This window comes from Coenobita brevimanus, chromosome 28, assembly GCF_032717465.1.
Source record: "Coenobita brevimanus isolate Jiangsu-jjx chromosome 28, ASM3271746v2, whole genome shotgun sequence".
NCBI lineage: Eukaryota > Metazoa > Arthropoda > Malacostraca > Decapoda > Coenobitidae > Coenobita > Coenobita brevimanus.
In genome coordinates, this window is record NC_136981.1 from 11097163 (window position 1) to 11115328 (window position 18166).

An 18166-nucleotide genomic window follows, 5' to 3' on the forward strand; every position below is an offset into this window, starting at 1 on the left:
CCAGGCCCTGGACTTTTAGCAGTATATTCAGGACTATTTTCACTACTACTATCATGAAATGCCTAGTAGTGGAAATAAATTTCCACCAGGCCATGTGTTTGCGGACGTGGCTGCCAGTGAGAGCATGCACATGCGTGTCTGGATACCTGTGGAGGTGGGGGGAAATGTTTGTGTGACTAGCCTTTACCATGTTGATTGCACACGTAAGAAAACATGCTTCATGACTATTGGTTGGTTGATGAACTCATGGACACACTTGTCTTCAGTAAGTACATGGCCCATGACAGGTACCTGGTCATCCTAAGGTTCCGTCATTTCAATAGAAATTACGGGCGTGCACTGAATGACTGGTTGTGGAAAATAAGACCAATCCTACCAATGCTCATGGAGTCATTTGCCAGGGTTTTTCGTCCGTTTCAGAAAGTGAGTCACTGGTGTTATTCAGGGGCAGGCAGGCATTTATTCAGTATGTGCCATTGAAGCATCACTGCTTTGGCCTCAAATTCTTTGTCCTTTGCAACTGCAACTCTTGGCATGTGCTAGATGTGATAGTTTATTCAGCAACAGATGTTGATATACCTTGGGATGATCCTTACGGTTTCTTGACGTTACTCGTGAAATTGCTCATGGAAAGGTATTTCAACAGGCACCACATTCTGTATACTGATAGTTATTACATTGGCCTAGCATCGACCAAGTATTTGCTTGACCACGGAACTGGGACCTGTGGAACTTTAAGGCTAACAGAAAGAATATCCCTGCATTTCCAGCAGATACCGAGAAGGGAGCCCTTTTGACAAAGAAATGTGGCAACATGTTAGCCCTTCTCTGGCATGACAAGAGACTGGTTAACATGTTGTCTACAGTACGTAAGGGTGTGTATGTGGAAACTGGAAATACAGACTACAGGACCAGGGAACCTATGGTAAAGCCAGATGCTGCCAACGATTACAATATCAACATGCGGCTTGTTGATAAATTGGACATACAAATTGGTGAGGTTGATTGCCTACGTAAGTCCTGCAGGTGGTACAAGAAGGTGTTTTTACACCTTCTTGATATTGCTGTCATGAACAGTTTCATACTGTTCAAGGAACTCAGCAGGAAACCTCTCTCTCTACGAGAGTTTGAAAGAGAGCTTGCACACGAACTCCTTGAAGAGTATTCAACTGCACAGGTGACAGGTGCTAGGCAGGAGACAGCGGGTGCAGCGGACAGGCTAAGCTGTGCCGAATATTTCCAGCAGCACAGGCTGGTAGAGATTGGCTGTACCACAGCAGGGTGTCAGGCCTACAGGCAGTGCCACATCTGTCACACAACCAAACACCGTCCCCCAGCACGAAAAGAGACCTCTTACCAATGTGCAGAGTGCAAGGTCCCCCAGTGCCCTAAATGTTTTTGCAAGTATCACTTCGAGCATGACTACTGAGCAGGTGTGTGGGCAAGTAAATAGTAAACAGGAATGCACAAGTGTGTGTGTTTTGTATAAGTGAAATGTTGGATATTATAAGTGATTTATAGTAAGTGCTATGATATAAGTGTTTTATAATAAGTTTTACAAGTCCATTGCAATAAGTGTGACTGTTTATTGAATATTGGTGAAAAATTATTGGAGTACCTTGAGTTAGCCTACCTGTTACCTGAAAGAAAACCACTTGTGAGTGAGCCAGAAAGAAAATAATCTGGTTGGCTGTAACAAAACTATTTCACACAATACTCAGGGAAATTGTGCTGAGTATGAGCATCAGTGTATCCTACCTGTTAACTGAAAGAAAGCCACTTGCAAGTGGGTCAGAAAGAAAATTACTTGCATGGCTATAACTGTATTACATCACTTGACACTCAAGAAAGTTGTGCTGGATATGAGCATCAGTGTATTTGTGATGTGAAGTACAAATAATGTAAGTTGTGTATAACATAAGATTTTCATGATGCCCCTGATTAGTACAAATGAGTCTGAATTTTAATACAAATAATTACCTCATACTCAACATCACTGCATGAAACAGCCACAGCATTTACTTGTCAAAGTGCAATTACCCATAATCATGATATCAAGTGCAGTTATAAGTGTCCTTGTAAAGGGAAGTTATTATAATTGAAGGAAGAAGTGAGTACAGAAAAACAAAGAGATATTTCCTTTCCCACACACCTACAGGGCATAGTGGCACTATGAAATGGGCAGAAAACCCTTTGGGGAGCCACATGGACAGGGTGATGATTCATCCTTATGGTGGTGAGTCAGGAAGAGTTGAGGAACGAGTGGAATTTTCCACATTCCATCCAAGGACGCCCGGGCAGTATCACAATCACCACTTCTGTCATTGCTACCAGCACTAGCCAGCGAGGCCAAGGCCTCAGCCATTGGCATGCGCTCGGATCCACCCTGCCAGATGTGAAAAACCAGTCGTCTTTAACTCATCCTTACTTATCGACGGGACCACCTTGAGACCTCAGGATACCTTCAATGGAAAGAGGAAGAGTTGATGAGTCTTAAGAGTTTTTATTTGCTTCTCTATCTGTTATACTTTGGTCGATATTAGGGTGTGAAGTAAGGGTATTTTTGCCAAAATGTCAGAAATCCCCCATAAGGTGGAGTGGGTGACAGCCAGAAACCCCCGGCGGGTAAAGGTTAATCACCTCAATGAGCTGATGTTGTAGTCTAATGAAAACAGTGTCAGAATCCTCAGGTGATCCAAGCTCAGTCATCTGATAGATGGAAAGAGTTTTGTAGCTCTAGCTTCACTCTTTCAAGTCTATTTATATCTTTCAAACTTTTCATAGTAATGGTATTGGATTGCTAAAATTTAAAAAAATATGTGTGACCACTACAATAACTAATGCATAAAAAGATAAGGGGGGAGGGGTGATTTTTTTTTTTTTTTCCCATGCCATCCACATCCACCTATCTGTCATAGGCAAAGAAGAGTGTGACAGAAATTTTAAAATTTGGGGTGTGAGTGTAGTGTCCATTGGTGGTTGAAGAAGTATAGGGATGAGGGTGCCAAGGCAGTGCCAACCCACACATGAGGAGGCCTTATAGTATTCAACTTTTCCACGTACAGTACTTTAACCCCTAAGCATTGGGTGATGGTTATAACCAACACAATATTGGTGGATCAGGGGCACCAGGTGACGGCTATACAGTAACTGCAAGTGTTTTCGCGCCACAGTTTGAAGTGGTCGCCACTTGATCTCGTCACCAAATGGCAGGGATAGCCTCCAAGCACCCGAGGCAAGCATACCTCAGTCGTCTCTGTGACTTTGCCAGGTGTAGGACAATGTTTTCTTACTTCTCATCCGATTTTGTTCCCACCTTACATGGACCCTTGCATCATCCGCTCCTGCCAAGCCGCTTTCCAAGAATACAGTACTTGAAAAGGGCTCAGTGAGTGCCATGAGGCATGCCTTGGATACAACAGTGTCTAGTTCATCTAGTAGTGGAGTAAGCTATCATGCTGAGAGCACAGCTGTAGTTGGCGCCACTGGCAAACACACGAACACGTCCTGCTTTTATGCCGCTCTCGCGCAAAAATTAGTTCTCTTCCTCACATCCCTACTCATCAACGCAATGACCTAGAGACCTTGGGATACATTCATTCACAAGAGGAAGAGTTGGTGAGTAAAGTGATCATTAATTCGTTTCCTTTAGTGGTATACTTTCCGAAATATTAAGGTTTGAAAACAAGCAGTTTTCACTGGTGTCCGAGAAATTGCCCATAGTGAGGTGATGACTTTGTTAAATATTGCCTGGCGTGTGAGGGCCAACAGTGTTAGACAAATAGAACGTAATCCATGTCTGACAGCCCAGGAGTTAAATGAATCCCTCTTGCTTGATAGTGTGGGATCTGTCTTTCTGTGTGGTCTGATGAGGCAAAATTCTCAGTGATCGGGGATCTTGGGGGAAAAGTTTATCACTAGGCAAACAGCAGCCCTCTCAACCCTAAGTACTCTTGCAGTACAGTTAAGTTTCTTGACTAGATGATGCTGTGTCTTGTTTTTCCTACCATGTTGTTGGGGAGCTCGTATTCTTGCCCAAGAATGAAGCTATGAACCAGGCTAAGTGCCTTGAACTGCTTTGTGATTAACTCCGTGACTCTTATGACAAGTTTGTACTTGTGTTTTTATGCAGGATGGTGTGCCCTGCTGCACAGCCAGATATGTTACGCAGTGTTTAACCCTTGCTGCACTGCAGACTTCATATGAGACACAGTGAAAATCTGCACTGGCTGAGCTGCAAGCCTCATGCAGGGTACAGTATATACTGGTTATGAAACAGTGACCCAGGGGAGGTAAGCTGTCATACAAAAAAGAATCAGCGTGGCTGGGGGTAAAGGACTGTGAGATTAAGTACATTAGTGATGGGTCATGCAGGTTGCCAGATAAAAATCCAATAGAAAGCTTTTGGGGCCATTATTAAATTCAGTCTTTAGCAGGAACGTGGAATGTGAGAGGAGTGAATGATGAAGTGAAAGAGAGAGAGATTGTCCAGGTGCTTGAGGATGCAAAAGTGGATATATGTGGATTGACTGAAACTAAATGGAAAGGTGAAAGGATGAGAGAATGGGAATACGGTGTAGGTATATGTGCGGGAGTCAGTGAGAATGAGAGGGCAAGAGAGGGAGTATGTCTGATGATAAGCAAGAAGTGGAAGGAGAATATAAGAGAGTATGGAACAGTGGGTGCAAGGATTGTATGGGTGAGGATGAAAGTGGGTATACAAGCATGGGCGATTGTATGTGTGTATGCTCCAACAGAGGATCGAGTGGCAAGAGTGAAAGATGAGTTTTGGGCGAGAGTAGAAGCATGTATGGACAAGTTTGAGAGGAGCGAGAGAGTGCTGTTGATTGGAGACATGAATGGCCAAGTCGGGAATGTACGAGTGGTTGGTCAGTGGGGTGTGCCAGCGGAAGTAGATGGGAATGGTAGTGCTTTAGTGGACATCTGTGCTGGTAAGGGGTTGGCAATAGCCAACACCTACTTTCGTCATAAGATGATCCACCGGTATACATGGAGAGTAATGAGGAGGATGGATGGTGAACTTGTTGAACGAAAGGCAATGATAGACTACATGTGTGTGGATGAGCGAATGAGAAGACAAGTGTTGGATGCAAGGGTGTGGAGAGGGTGGGGGAATGGAGTCTCGGACCATCACTTAGTGATGGCCAAGGTAGAGCTGAAAAGAAAGTGGTTGAGGAGGCGAAGGGGAAGACAGGAGGAAGCAGCTCCTGTGAGAAGAGTGGAGAAATTGCAAGATAGTGAGAAGAGGACAGAGTATAAGAGCATAGTGGAAGAAAGATTGGGAAGGTATGAGCTAGAGCAGATGGAAGGGGTGGAAGACGTATGTAAGATATTCACGGAAGAGATAAGCGCAGCGTGTGAGGCGGTTTGTGGAGTGAGGAGGAGATGCAAGGGTGTGCAAGGGACAGCATGGTGGAATGATGAGGTGAAACGAGCTGTGGAACAAAAGAAGAAGGCATATGGTGAATGGTTGGCGAGTAGAGGTAGGGGAGAAGATGAGAGAGAGAAGAGAGAGGTATATGTGAGCAGGAGAAGGGAGGTTAAGAGACTGGTGAAGGAGAGTAAGAAGAAAGTGGATGAAGAGTTTGGGAGGAATCTGAGTGTGAAATGGAGGGAGAGTAAGAAATTGTTTTGGAAGGAGGTAAAGAAAGTAAGGCAGTGTGAAAGGGGAAATAGTAGGGGAGTGAAAGATAGGAATAATAGATTGTTGGTGGAGAAGAGAGAGAAATTGAGGAGATGGAAGGAGCACTTTGAGGATTTGTTGAATGCAGAGAGTGAGAACAGTGTGAGTATAAGTGGTTGGGGAATGGCTGGGAGAAGAAGAGATGAGAGGAGGGAGGAAGAGATCAGTAGGTCGGAAGTAGTGGAAGCGATGAAGAAGATTAAGCTGGGAAAGGCCCCAGGAATTGATGGAGTATGTGGTGAAATGCTTAGGTATGGGGGTGAGATTGTTGTGGAGTGGATATGGAAGTTGTGTAGATTGGCTTGGGAAGAGGGAAGGGTTCCAGAGGACTGGAAGTCAGGTATAATTGTTCCTCTGTACAAAGGAAAAGGGGAGAGAGAAGTATGTGGTAACCATAGGGGTATTTGCCTTCTTAGTGTGACTGGTAAAATATATGGTAGAATACTCATTGATAGGGTTAGGCATATGACAGATGAGTTAGTTGGAGAAGAACAAGGGGGATTTAGGAAGGGAAAAGGGTGTGTAGATCAGATATTTGTTCTAAGATGTTTAGTGGAGAAGTATCTAGAGAAGGGAAGGAAAGTGTATGCTGCCTTCATGGACTTGGAGAAAGCTTATGACAGAATAGATAGGAAAGGTATGTGGAAGGTATTAAGAATATATGGAGTGGAGGGGAAATTGTTGAGTGCTGTGAAGAGTATGTACGAGGGAGCTAGGGCTACGGTGCGAGTGGATGGTGAGCTGAGTGAGTTCTTTGATCTCAATGTGGGACTGAAACAGGGGTGTGTAATGTCTCCATGGCTGTTTAATATATATATGGATGGGGTCGTAAAGGAGGTACAAGGTAGGGCAGTGGATGTGGGGGTGGCCCTAATGAATGAGGGTGAGATTTGGAAGCTTCCGGTGTTGCTGTTTGCTGATGATACAGTATTGTTGAGTGAAGATGAATGGGAGTTGCAAGGTTTGGTGAATGAATTTGGGACAGTGTGTAGGAGGAGGAAGCTGAAAGTTAATGTAAACAAAAGTAAAGTTATGGTGTTTGAGAGGAATGAAGTCACAGAGTGTGCAGTGAGGTTGGATGGTGAGGATATGGAGAATGTGAGTGCATTCAAGTACTTGGGTAGTGTGATGAGTAAGGATGGAACTTTGGGGGATGAAGTACGTGAAAGGGTACAGCAGGGAAGGAAGGTTGTTGGCACACTGAAAGCAGTGATGAGAAATAGGGAGGTGAGTATGGAAGTTAAGTCACTGCATGATGGTATTGTGATCCCTACCCTGACATATGGAAGCGAGGCGTGGACCTTGCAAGAGGGGAACAAGTCAAGAGTGAGAGCAGTGGAAATGAGTTACTTGAGAGGAGCATGTGGAGTGACATGGAGGGACAGGTTGACGAATGAAGAAGTGAAGGAACGTTGTGGGGTAGATGTGGATGTGGTTGAAAAGATTAGGAGAAATACACTGAGGTGGTTTGGACATGTGGAGAGGATGGAGAATGAAAGACTGACTAAGAGGGTGTATGTAGGTGAGGTGAAGGGAGGGAGAGGGAGGGGTAGACCGAGGATGAGGTGGAGGGATGGAGTTGAGAGGTATATGAGGGAGGGGGGGTGAGTTGGGGGGAGGGGAGTCAAATGGTGGGTGACAGAGTGACTTGGAGGCGTTTTGTCTGCGGCCACCCTTTGCGGGATTAGGGCGTCGGGCTATAGATAGATAGATAGACTTTAGCAGCATGATACTTTGAATATTCTGAAGCTGAAGGCAGCAGTAAGGGATTATTGAGCAAACACTGAGCTGCTGATCCTCAGACACATTGCAGATTCTCTTCCTACGTGTTTCAAGTTATGTAAGACAGGTCAGGGGAAGCCATTGTCCTACTAGTTTGCAGGTAAGAGTTTGTTTCTGGTTGTATTTGTGTGATGTAATCTGTTGCTTGGGCAGGAGGGGGACCTCATGCCTATCTTCCTAGCGAGCACCGTATAATGGTGAGATACCGATGGCTGAGTGGTCTGTGACTTGTATGGGTGGTTTCTGAGCTGCCTAGTATCTTTCAGTGTTGTCAGAAGTTGTGCATTATTTTTATACATTGTACTGAATTGAAACATATGAACTCTGTGCAAATATCATTAGTTGATGCTTATGGCATTTTACAGGTTAAATGATACAGGAAGAAAAAATTGTAATGTAGTGGTCAGATTTGGATATACTGTATTTTATCCTAATTGGCAAAATATAAAAAAAATCTGCTGTACCAGATTTTATTTATTTATAATTATTATTTTGTTTTTTACTACAAAAAAAAATGAACCTGGGCAGGTAAGTGGGTACATACCCAGGTAGCTACCTGGTACAACCCTAATATTTTTATGATAGGTTTCCTTGTAACTTATTTTTTTTTATTTTCCAGAAGAGACATGGAAAAATTCTTCCTCTTGTGCGTCCTGCAAAAACAACTCGAAGTTATGACAAGGAATTAACCTTAAATGTTGTTGAGAATGCCGTCCTTGATTTTTAATGGGATTGGTTGAATTTTATATCTTGCCATCTGTGGGATTGGTTGAATTTCATATGTGCTTGCCATCTGTGTGTATGTATATGTTTGCATGTTAACTTAGGACACATGCCAGTCACCATGTGTACATTTGCAGGTGTACGTAGAATCTTTGTGGGAGGGTGTAGACTTCTCAACGACACTGTCACGTGCAAGGTTTGATGGTCTTGTGGGACCGGCTCTGGCTACGTTTCTTACCCCTGCCAGGGATGCTGTGCAACGATGCTCTCTCCCACTCACTCAGGTCCATAAGGTGAGAGAGAGAGGGGGAGGAGGAGAGTGAGAATACATTTTTTGGTACAGTGGAATAAAACCTCATTAATAAACTGGACTAATTCGGAGAAGACCAGATAGGTAGGGGCATAACTTGAGCACTAAGTTGTGGTTGCATGAAATTCAGTGAGCCATAATTATGAGGTTGGAATGAATCTCCTTGGTTACTAGTCAAATTTACCCTTCAATTTGATTTCACTTGACCACCATCTGAGTTGAAAAGAGGCTATGTATCTTTATCAGATGAAAACTCTGATACTGTGTGTCATGTAGCTCTCACACCGTTTGTTGTTGTTATTACCACCTCTTACTTAGTAACTTTGGTTTGAATTTGGAGTCTTTCTTCTCAGCCAAATAATTTCCTGTAACCCAGGAAACCATTTACTATGTAGTGTGGTAAACAAATAAAAGATAAAGTGCTTCTTGCTGGCCTAGTGAGTTAAAAGGATCTTCAGCTAGATGTATCCCATAAAGGGTTTAAATTCAAGAGGCCATTGGGCAGCACTTCTCACATACTGCACCTTGGAGGTTACAAATTGGGTCCCTGTGCTCCTGATAGGACATTACTGTAAAGGGATGAGGTATAACATCTTTTTATTTTATAAAATTTTTAGCAGGATTACTGCTGTAAATTGGGGGAACTTGCTTGTCAGATTTGTAGATAACAGTGAAATTAGTTGGCAGTTTTTCTTTAATTTGCTGAGGACTTAATGCCAAAAAAATATGACAAAAAAGGATGCATATATTAAGGACTGAGAGAGGAGCTAGGGCAGCCTGATGATGGAGAATGATATGACTTGGAGGTGATTTGTTTGTGGCCACCCTTTCTGGAATGGTGTCTGACACTAGTTAGACAGATATCCTCATTGCCTTCCACAGGTCATACTCACTGGAGGCTCAGCAAAAATCCCTCGGCTACAACAGCTGGCAGGTGAGACTTTCCCCAATGCCACGGTGCTGTGCTCCCTGGCCCCGGATGAGGTACTGGCCACAGGAGCCGCCACCGAGGCTGCCCTCCTGCTGGCCCGCCCTGCTCCCCCTGCAGCTAACTCCCCCGCTACACCACCATCGTCCACCGTACCTGCACTTGCCACGTCTGTTTTTTGCTTGGTGAGTTGATGTGGAGTAGTTGGTAGTTGTAGATAGTAAGTGGATGGCTATTGTCAACCCTGAGATGTACTATCATAAGGGTAAAACAAGGCTGCAAGCTTTGTAGTGGTGACCATCATCCACTCACTCGATGTGTTACTGCCATTACAGTATTTTACTATGTCTGCCCCGCTTTCTTCTTATTTCTTCCATCCTTCCCATTATGTTTTATTTTTCTTTATACATCAGGTGGCTCTACACTGATTGACAACCCTAATGTGACCCAGGAAGTCATTTACAATACTGGATGGTAATTACAAAACCAAACACAGTAGACCTCCAGTTTATGTGGGTCTGATTTGCACACACACACACACACACACACACACACACACACACACACACACACACACACACACACACACACACACACACACACACACACACACACACACACACACACACACACACACACACACACACACACACACACACACACACAGCATTGGTGTTGATGCCAAGTGAACTTAATGAACCTATTAATTGTCATCATCATCATCATCCAGACCTCCTTTCCCACCCAAGGGCAGGGTGAGGGGTAGCAATGTCCAGACAACCCAAGTTTGCCCAGTCCAACGGGCCATGCTTCCATTCACTCATCATTCAAGCCCCCAGATTCCTGGCTGTATTTGATACGCCAAAAACTTCCACCACATTCTGTAGCTTCACATAAACGTATCCAATAGAGTCAATCCGAGCGCTCTCACATTAAAAGGGGTGCCAAATCCCTGGTCATTTGCTTCTCCTCACAATATTCATCCAGCCAGCTCAAGGTCTTGTCAGTCCCCTAGCCTCACCGACTTCCATACCTCTCTTCCTCACACATTCATCCACCATATCCCTCTACCCTCTCCTTGTCCTACCTCGCCTCCTCCCTCCTTCAAATTCACTCAGATATACCTTTTTCACCACTCTGTTGTTATCCATTCTCTCCACATGACCATATCATCTTAGTACAGTCTTTGATTCTGGTGTCCACATACTTCCTCACTCCACATCTTTCATGAATCACATTATTTCATATCCTGTCCACTCTCTGTACCCCATGTACATTCCTCAGCAGTCCCATCTCCACTGCTTTTACTCTAGACTTTTCATTTTCTTGCCACACTGTAGTCTCACATCCATATGTTAAAGGTGACACTAACACTCATTCATGTAAGCCTCGTGCAGCTGCAACACTCAAACATCTGTTTCTTATAAAGTCCTTCATAGTACCAGCTACCTTCCTTCCTTGTGTCACTCCTTTCCACTTCATTTGCACATCTTCCTCTCTTTTATATCACTGTACCCAGATATTTGAATTCTCTCATCAACTCCATTCACTGTAACATAACACTGGGAGTCACCTTCTCTCTGGATAACCATCACTTTACTCTTTGTTACATTTACTGTAGAGGCACGACACTCACAGACATCAGCAAACTCTGCACTAGTCTTCCAAGCTCTTGTCTGGTATTTGCAAGTAGCACTGCATCAAGAGCATACAACAAATTTGAGGTAGGCTGTTTCATCCATCACCATTCATTACCAAAGCCATCCCTCTCTCCATTACTCATGTTTATACTTCTCTTATCACCCCATCCATATGTATATTGAACAACCATGGGCACAACACACAATCTTGTCGCAGTCGCACGCCTACATTGATCATGAACTATTCATTTAGATACCCGGTACCCATCTACCCTTACACTTGCCTCACTTCCATCATAAAAACTCATGACGGCACCTAGCAGCTTACCATCTGCACCTTACATGCACAGAACCTTCCACAGTCCTTCTCTGTCTACTTTGTTGTATCTTTTTCCAGATCCATAAATGTCATAAACATCTTATAGCCCTTCTCACAAGCCTGCTGCACTATCTGTCTCACTGCAAATATTTGATCCACACATCCTCTGCCACTCCTAAAGCTACCCTGTTCATCACTCAGTTGGACTTCTGATGTCTGTCTTATTTTCTCTATAATAATTCTTCCATATATCTTCCCTAAAATACTCAGTAAACGTATGCTACAATAATTATTGCACTCACTTCTCTCACCTTTATTTTTGTACAGGGGTACAATCACAGCATTTTTCCACTCTGCTGACACAGTTTCACTCTTCCATGCCTTCTTACATATCTCCAACAAGCACCTCATTCCGCTTTTTCCACAACACATAATCATCTCTGCATACACCTCATCAGCCCCAACTGCTTTCCCATTTTTCAGCTGCTTCACAGCGTTCTTCATTTGTGCGAGGGTCACTTTCCTAGGCACTGCATTCCTTCTATGCACACCCGCAAAACCAATCATGTTTACATCTACTCTGCTTTCTCTATTCCCATTCATCAGGCTTTCAAAATATTCTTTCAATCTGGTCCTTACTTCATCCCCATGGGTTAAAATGCTACTTACATCCTTGGCACTTTCACATTTCTTTCCGCTGTCACTTCTACATTTCCACACCTCTTTCCAAAATAACTTCCTATTTTCAGAGTAGTTTGAATTCATTTTTCTTCCCAGATCATCATTTCCCTACTTTTTCCTCATCACTAGTCCTTTTATGTGCTTCTTGCTCTCAGTATAATCAGTTCTTTTTTCAACTAAACCCCTGTTCTGTAACTACTCTAGCCACTTCTTCCTCTTTTCTTCCGCTGCTCTTTTAACCTCTTCATTCCACCATGCCGCACATTTCTTCTTTGTTGTTACTCCTGCCACACTGCACACTGCTTTAGCATTCCTAACTAAGCAGTCCCTCTGTGCATTCCACAGGCTTGTCCAGATCCATTTCATTCCAGTTCACTGATTACAACTCCTCCCCTACTTTGGTCCTGTATTCATCTGCCATTTCTTTGATCTTCAGCTTCTCGACTTTCAGTCCAAGGGGTGGTTGGGGTTTATTGCTCACATAAATGCCACTCAGGGATAAGTGAGGTTGGTCACTCTCATCTTTCAGGACCAACTTGCCTAGCCCCGGGCTCCTACACTCCTCATGGGGCCATGATTGGATTATGGATGGATGGATGGATTATTATTATTATTATTATTGTTATTATCTATCTATATCTATTGCCAGACGCCTCAATCCCATTCGGGGTGGCCACAAACAAATCGCTTCCACGTCGCCCTGTCCCCCGCCATTTCACTGCCCTGCTCCCAACTCACATCTCCCTCTCTCATATACCTCTCCACCCCATCCCTCCATCTCATCCTTGGCCTCCCCCTCCCTCTTCCTCCCTCCACCTCACTCACATACACTCTCTTCGTCAGTCTTTCACCCTCCATCCTCTTCACATGGCCAAACCACCTCAGTGTATTCCTCCTAACGCTTCCTATCACATCCACATCCACACCACAATGCTCCTTTATATCCTCATTTGTCAGCCTGTCTCTCCATGTGACTCCACAGGCTCCTCTTAAATAACTCATTTCCACTGCTCTCACTCTTGACTTGTGTCCTTCCAGCAACGTCCAAGCTTCACTTCTATATGTTAGAGTTGGTATCACAATACTGTCATGTAGTAACTTTTTCACTTCCATGCTCACTTCCCTGCTTCTTAACACTGCTTTCAAGGAACCAACAACCTTTCTTTCCTGCTGTACCCTTTCAAGCACTTCACCCTCCAAACCTCCATCCTTACTCATCACACTACCCAAGTACTTAAACGTACTCACATTTTCCAATTCCTCACCATCCAACCTTGCTGTACATTTACTGACTTCACCTCTCTCAAAGACCATCACTTTACTCTTCCCAACATTCACCTTTAGATTACGTTTCTTACACACTCTCAAACTCATCCACCAAGCTTTGCAGCTCTCCTTCGCCTTCACTCAACAACACAGTATCATCTGCAAACAACAGTACAGGGAGTTTCCAAACACTACCCTCTTTCACCAGGGCCACCCCAACATCCACTACCTTACCTTGTACCTCTTTTTTTTTACCCCATCCATGTACAGATTGAACAACCATGGAGACATAACACATCCCTGTTTGAACCCAACCTTCAAAGAGAAAAATTCACTCAGTTCACCATCCACACGCACTGCAGCCTTAGGACCATCATACATACTCTTCACAGCGTTCAACAACTTCCCATCTACTCCACATATTCTTAATACTTTCCACAATCCTTGTCTATCCACCCTGTCATATGCTTTCTCCAAATCCATGAAAGCCGCATACAACTTCTTTCCCTTCTCTAGAAACTTTTCCACTAAAGATCTAAGAATGAATATCTGATCTACACAACCTCATCTCTTCCTAAAGCCTCCTTGTTCTTCTCCGACTAATTTCTCTGTTCTTTCTCTAACTCTGGAAATAAGTATCCTACCATACACTTTTCCTATTATACTAAGAAGACAAATGCCCCTATGATTACCACACACTTCTTTTTCCCCTTTTCCTTTGTACAGGGGAATAATTAAACCTGACTTCCAATCCTCCGGGACTCTACCTTCCTCCCAGGCCAATCTGCACATTTTCCACATCCATTCTACTACTATCTTTCCCCATATGCTTCAGCATTTCACCACACACTCCATCAATTCCTGGGGCTTTCCCCAATTTAACTTTCTTCATTGCTTCTACAACTTCTGTCCTACTGATTTCTTCCTGTCTTCTCACCTCCCTCCTTCTCTCAGCCATTCCCCAGCCACTTATACTTGCATTACTTCCATCCTCTATGTTCAACAATTCCTTAAAGTGTTCTCTCCATCTGCTCACTTTTTCTCCCTTCTCCACTAGTAATCTACCATTTTTATCTTTCACTCCCCTGCTAACTTCACTTCCACCATGCCTTACTCTTTTCACCTCTTTCCAGAACATTTTCTTACAGTCCCTCCACTTTACACTCAAATTCCTTCCAAATTCCTCATCCACTGTCTTCTTACTCTCTTACTAATCTTTTCACCTCTTTCTTTCTTTCTACATGTAACTCTCTCTTCCGCCTCTCAACTTCTTCCACGCCCCTATTTCTCATCCATTCACTGTATGCTTTCTTCTTTTGTGCCACAGCCTGTCTCACGTCTTCATTCCACCACACTGTTCCTTGCACCCCCGTCCGTCTTCTCTTCATCCCACACACCACATCACATGCTTATTATTATTATTATTATCTTGATAAGAGTAGGTAGGGACATCCACCATACAGTCACCGGATGTATTGTGATCTTCATGTGAATGTGCATTATGAGACAAGCTAATGGTTTCTTGTAAACCAGGAAACCATTCACTATATTGGTTGGTAACCATGTTCCCAATTGACACGTGGTAGTTTAGTGCATTAGGGCACTCCAACTGGATTTAGCCTGTAAGGATGTACTTTCTAGGGTTGATTGGAGGTCATTGATGACATAATGCCAATCAAGGGTGAGTGAGGTTGGTAACCCTAACATTATATATCAGGAGTGCAAATTGTAGCTGTGGGCTGCTATGCTCCAGATGAGGCAAAAAGTATTGAATGATGAATGGATGAAAGTATTGTATAGACTTGAGGGCTTATTGCACAGACTAATATTTTGTGCTTCTTGTGCCAACAGGTGTCAGAGGGTGATGGTGCTGGAGGTGAGTGCACACAAAGGTCAACAAAAACAGAGGGTGCGGAGTGTGTGTTCAGCCGGGGCACACCTACCCATGCCCGCCGCACCCTGACGCTGCCCCTCCCTTCCCCAACCCCACCCCAATGTCGCATCATAGTCTTTGAGGCACCGGATGACTCATGCCTCTCACAGGACACAGCCACCACCCCACTGTTGGAAGACAATGTATTGGCTCAGGTAGGTATGGTTAACAGGAGAGAGAGAGAGAGAGAGAGAGAGAGTGGACAATGTGCTGTTATTACAGTAGTAACATGACAAAAAGAGAGCATTATATAGATTTGCAGACCACACAGATCTTGATGTCCATTGTAAGTGGCTTGACCATAAAATTAATAGAAAGATTTACAGTAGTATCTGTTTTCAGAAGTGAAGAATTTACAGCAGTTTGAAAATAGGATAACACAGGGAGGGGTGGTGGTGAGGAGGATGCATGATGGTCAGTTTTCAGAGCTCTTGGATCAGAAAAGGCTGTGATTTATATGCTGTGGTTCAAATCCAAATGGTGGCCAGAGGTTTTTCAGTCATGTACAGTTCTTCAAAGGACATAGATTGGTCTTCTTGGACTACAGTAGCTTAGCATAACACAGGGAGGGGTGGTGGTGAGGAGGATGCATGATGGTCAGTTTTCAGAGCTCTTGGATCAGAAAAGGCTGTGATTTATATGCTGTGGTTCAAATCCAAGTGGTGGCCAGAGGTTTTTCAGTCATGTACAGTTCTTCAAAGGACATAGATTGGTCTTCTTGGACTACAGTAGCTTAGCATCAGGTTCCTACATTTTGAGGGGAGTACTTTGGGATTGGCTGTGATTATTACTGTAGATCCCCCCCCCCCACTTCTGTGTGTGTGTGTGGAATTGATAAAAAAGTCCAGCTTTAGTGCCTGGTTATACAAACATCCTCAGCTCTCTCCCTGTCCTCTGGAAGGAGGGTGATGGTCTGTTGAAGGGGAATTTAGATGAGCATGGGCCCACAGTAACAACATTATGACATTACTTAACAATCATTTTAATTTAGCTTCAGTAGGTAACCCTTTTAGTCTGATGATATATTTTTTGTTCTTATCTCCTGACTATTGTATTTTATTCACCTTAGGATAGATATTTCAAACTGGAGAGATTTAGATATATCTATCATTGACCTCTTTATTGCAAAACATATCTCCTAAGCATAAGTAAAAGTGTCTTCCGGTTGCAAGAGCACAGTCATTTCGCATATAAAGCAGCCAGTTTATCAGTAATTTGAACCATGTTATAGGCATCTGTGTACTGTAACAGGAGATATGGAGCGCTTGGGAAAACTAGCTTACAGTCCGGACCCTCCCCAGAGTCACCCATAATGAGCCCCGCAAACCTGCCCTGACCACCCCAGTTGGCCTTAAATGTTGCAGACAGTAACCATATCATCACTCACACCATCGCACATACACATGCCATTACCCCACTCCAGTGAGCCTCTGAGCAGTCAAGTGACCTGTTTATTGACAGTAGAAGATAATGCCATATTTGAGCCTGAGAGCCATGTTGCTGTGGATATTACTGCACTGCAGTAGCTTTGAGGACTTGAAGTGCCATCTGCAGTATATATATATATATATATATATATATATATACACCGGTATGATCATTATGGAAGTCTGTGAAATAGGCAACTTACTGTAATAGAACAAATATGTCATGAGTGTGAAGGAGTTCATGACTGTAGATTTTTGTTTCAGGTTTTTAGTTACTGTTGCATGTGCAGTGCATCTTTAAGAAAATATAGCAAATTAATATGTGCCAATGACTGAGTTTGTGAGATAGGGTAAGGTTTCCAGGGGTTTGGATGGTGAGTAAATGAGTGTCTGGCCAATTTCATTGGACATGCTGTTGATGCTTCTTTATCGTGCTTGTCATCTTTATGATCTGGACCCTGTCTCCCCCCATCCTTTGGTGGGGAGGGAAAAAAAAAAAGAGAGAGACCCAATTTCTTTCTCTCTCCTTTCTTCCTAGAACCTGCTTCATCCAGTCTTTAGGTGGGAAAAAGAGGTCAGAATGTTGAAAGTGATGAAAAATAATGAGGTTTTTGGTTTATTAATTGAAAGGTATTAACTAACACTGGACTCCTGGTGGTCTAGTAAGGTAAGGCTCTCAGACCAGATGGGAACCATAAGGGTTTCCATTTGAGGGATGATCAGAGTTTATTGCTCACATAATGCCACTCAGGTGAACGAGATCCATCACTCTTGTCTTAAATGTCAGGACCAAGTAGCCCGATCGGGTGAAAAAGGATTGGATGGTGGTCACAATGATGATGATGATGATGATGATATTCAACTAACATATTTTTTTTCTTATCCTGTAGATTGACCTCACTAGCCTTACTCCAGACTCCAAGCAGCTGCGACTAGATTTCCACTTGAAGAGGTAAGTGTCTGTCCTGTTGCCACATTAAAACTAAAGGGGCAAAGGTTGTTACTGTTTTTACATAGGGGCCACTCTAGTAAACTTGTGTCTCCTTTTCTTGCAGCGATGGTAGCCTCCATGTTGCCCTTCAAGAGTCTGCTGCCAAAATCAACCGCTCATTCGTGGTGGAGTCGGGACGGAGTTGAGGAAGGTGACGCCTAGCTCGTTGAATAAGGTCCTTGTTCTTTTTGTCTCTCTCTTGTATGTACGACTTAATACACAATTTAAGCATTTGATGCATATGATCTTGTCTTTTGATAACCCTTGTGTATGGTCAGCTAATTTATTCTAGTGTTCTGTTGTTAGAATGTACCTTTATATTGTCCCTCATCCAGGTCAGCATTACCTCATCTGGAGTGTTGGCACCAGGGGCTAGGCTACTCATTGCAGAAATTTAAGGCATGAGTGACTACACCCATACTCCGTAATCCGATGCATCGATAGCCAGCGCTTTGCTAGACT

At 43.5% G+C, this 18166-nt stretch overlaps 1 protein-coding gene across 1 annotated transcript in view; it reads left to right on the plus strand.

Moving 5' to 3' along the window:
* LOC145394730 (heat shock 70 kDa protein 14-like) overlaps nucleotides 1-17915 on the plus strand; it is a 37591-nt gene extending 19676 nt beyond the window's left edge. The window contains exons 7-11 of the mRNA XM_080268512.1: nucleotides 8347-8502; nucleotides 9402-9632; nucleotides 15205-15441; nucleotides 17604-17665; nucleotides 17769-17915. Coding sequence (XP_080124638.1) covers nucleotides 8347-8502; nucleotides 9402-9632; nucleotides 15205-15441; nucleotides 17604-17665; nucleotides 17769-17850 — 768 coding nt within the window. The 3' untranslated portion in view covers nucleotides 17851-17915. The remainder of the gene's footprint in view (nucleotides 1-8346; nucleotides 8503-9401; nucleotides 9633-15204; nucleotides 15442-17603; nucleotides 17666-17768) is intronic.
* The last annotated feature ends 251 nt before the right edge of the window (nucleotides 17916-18166 follow it).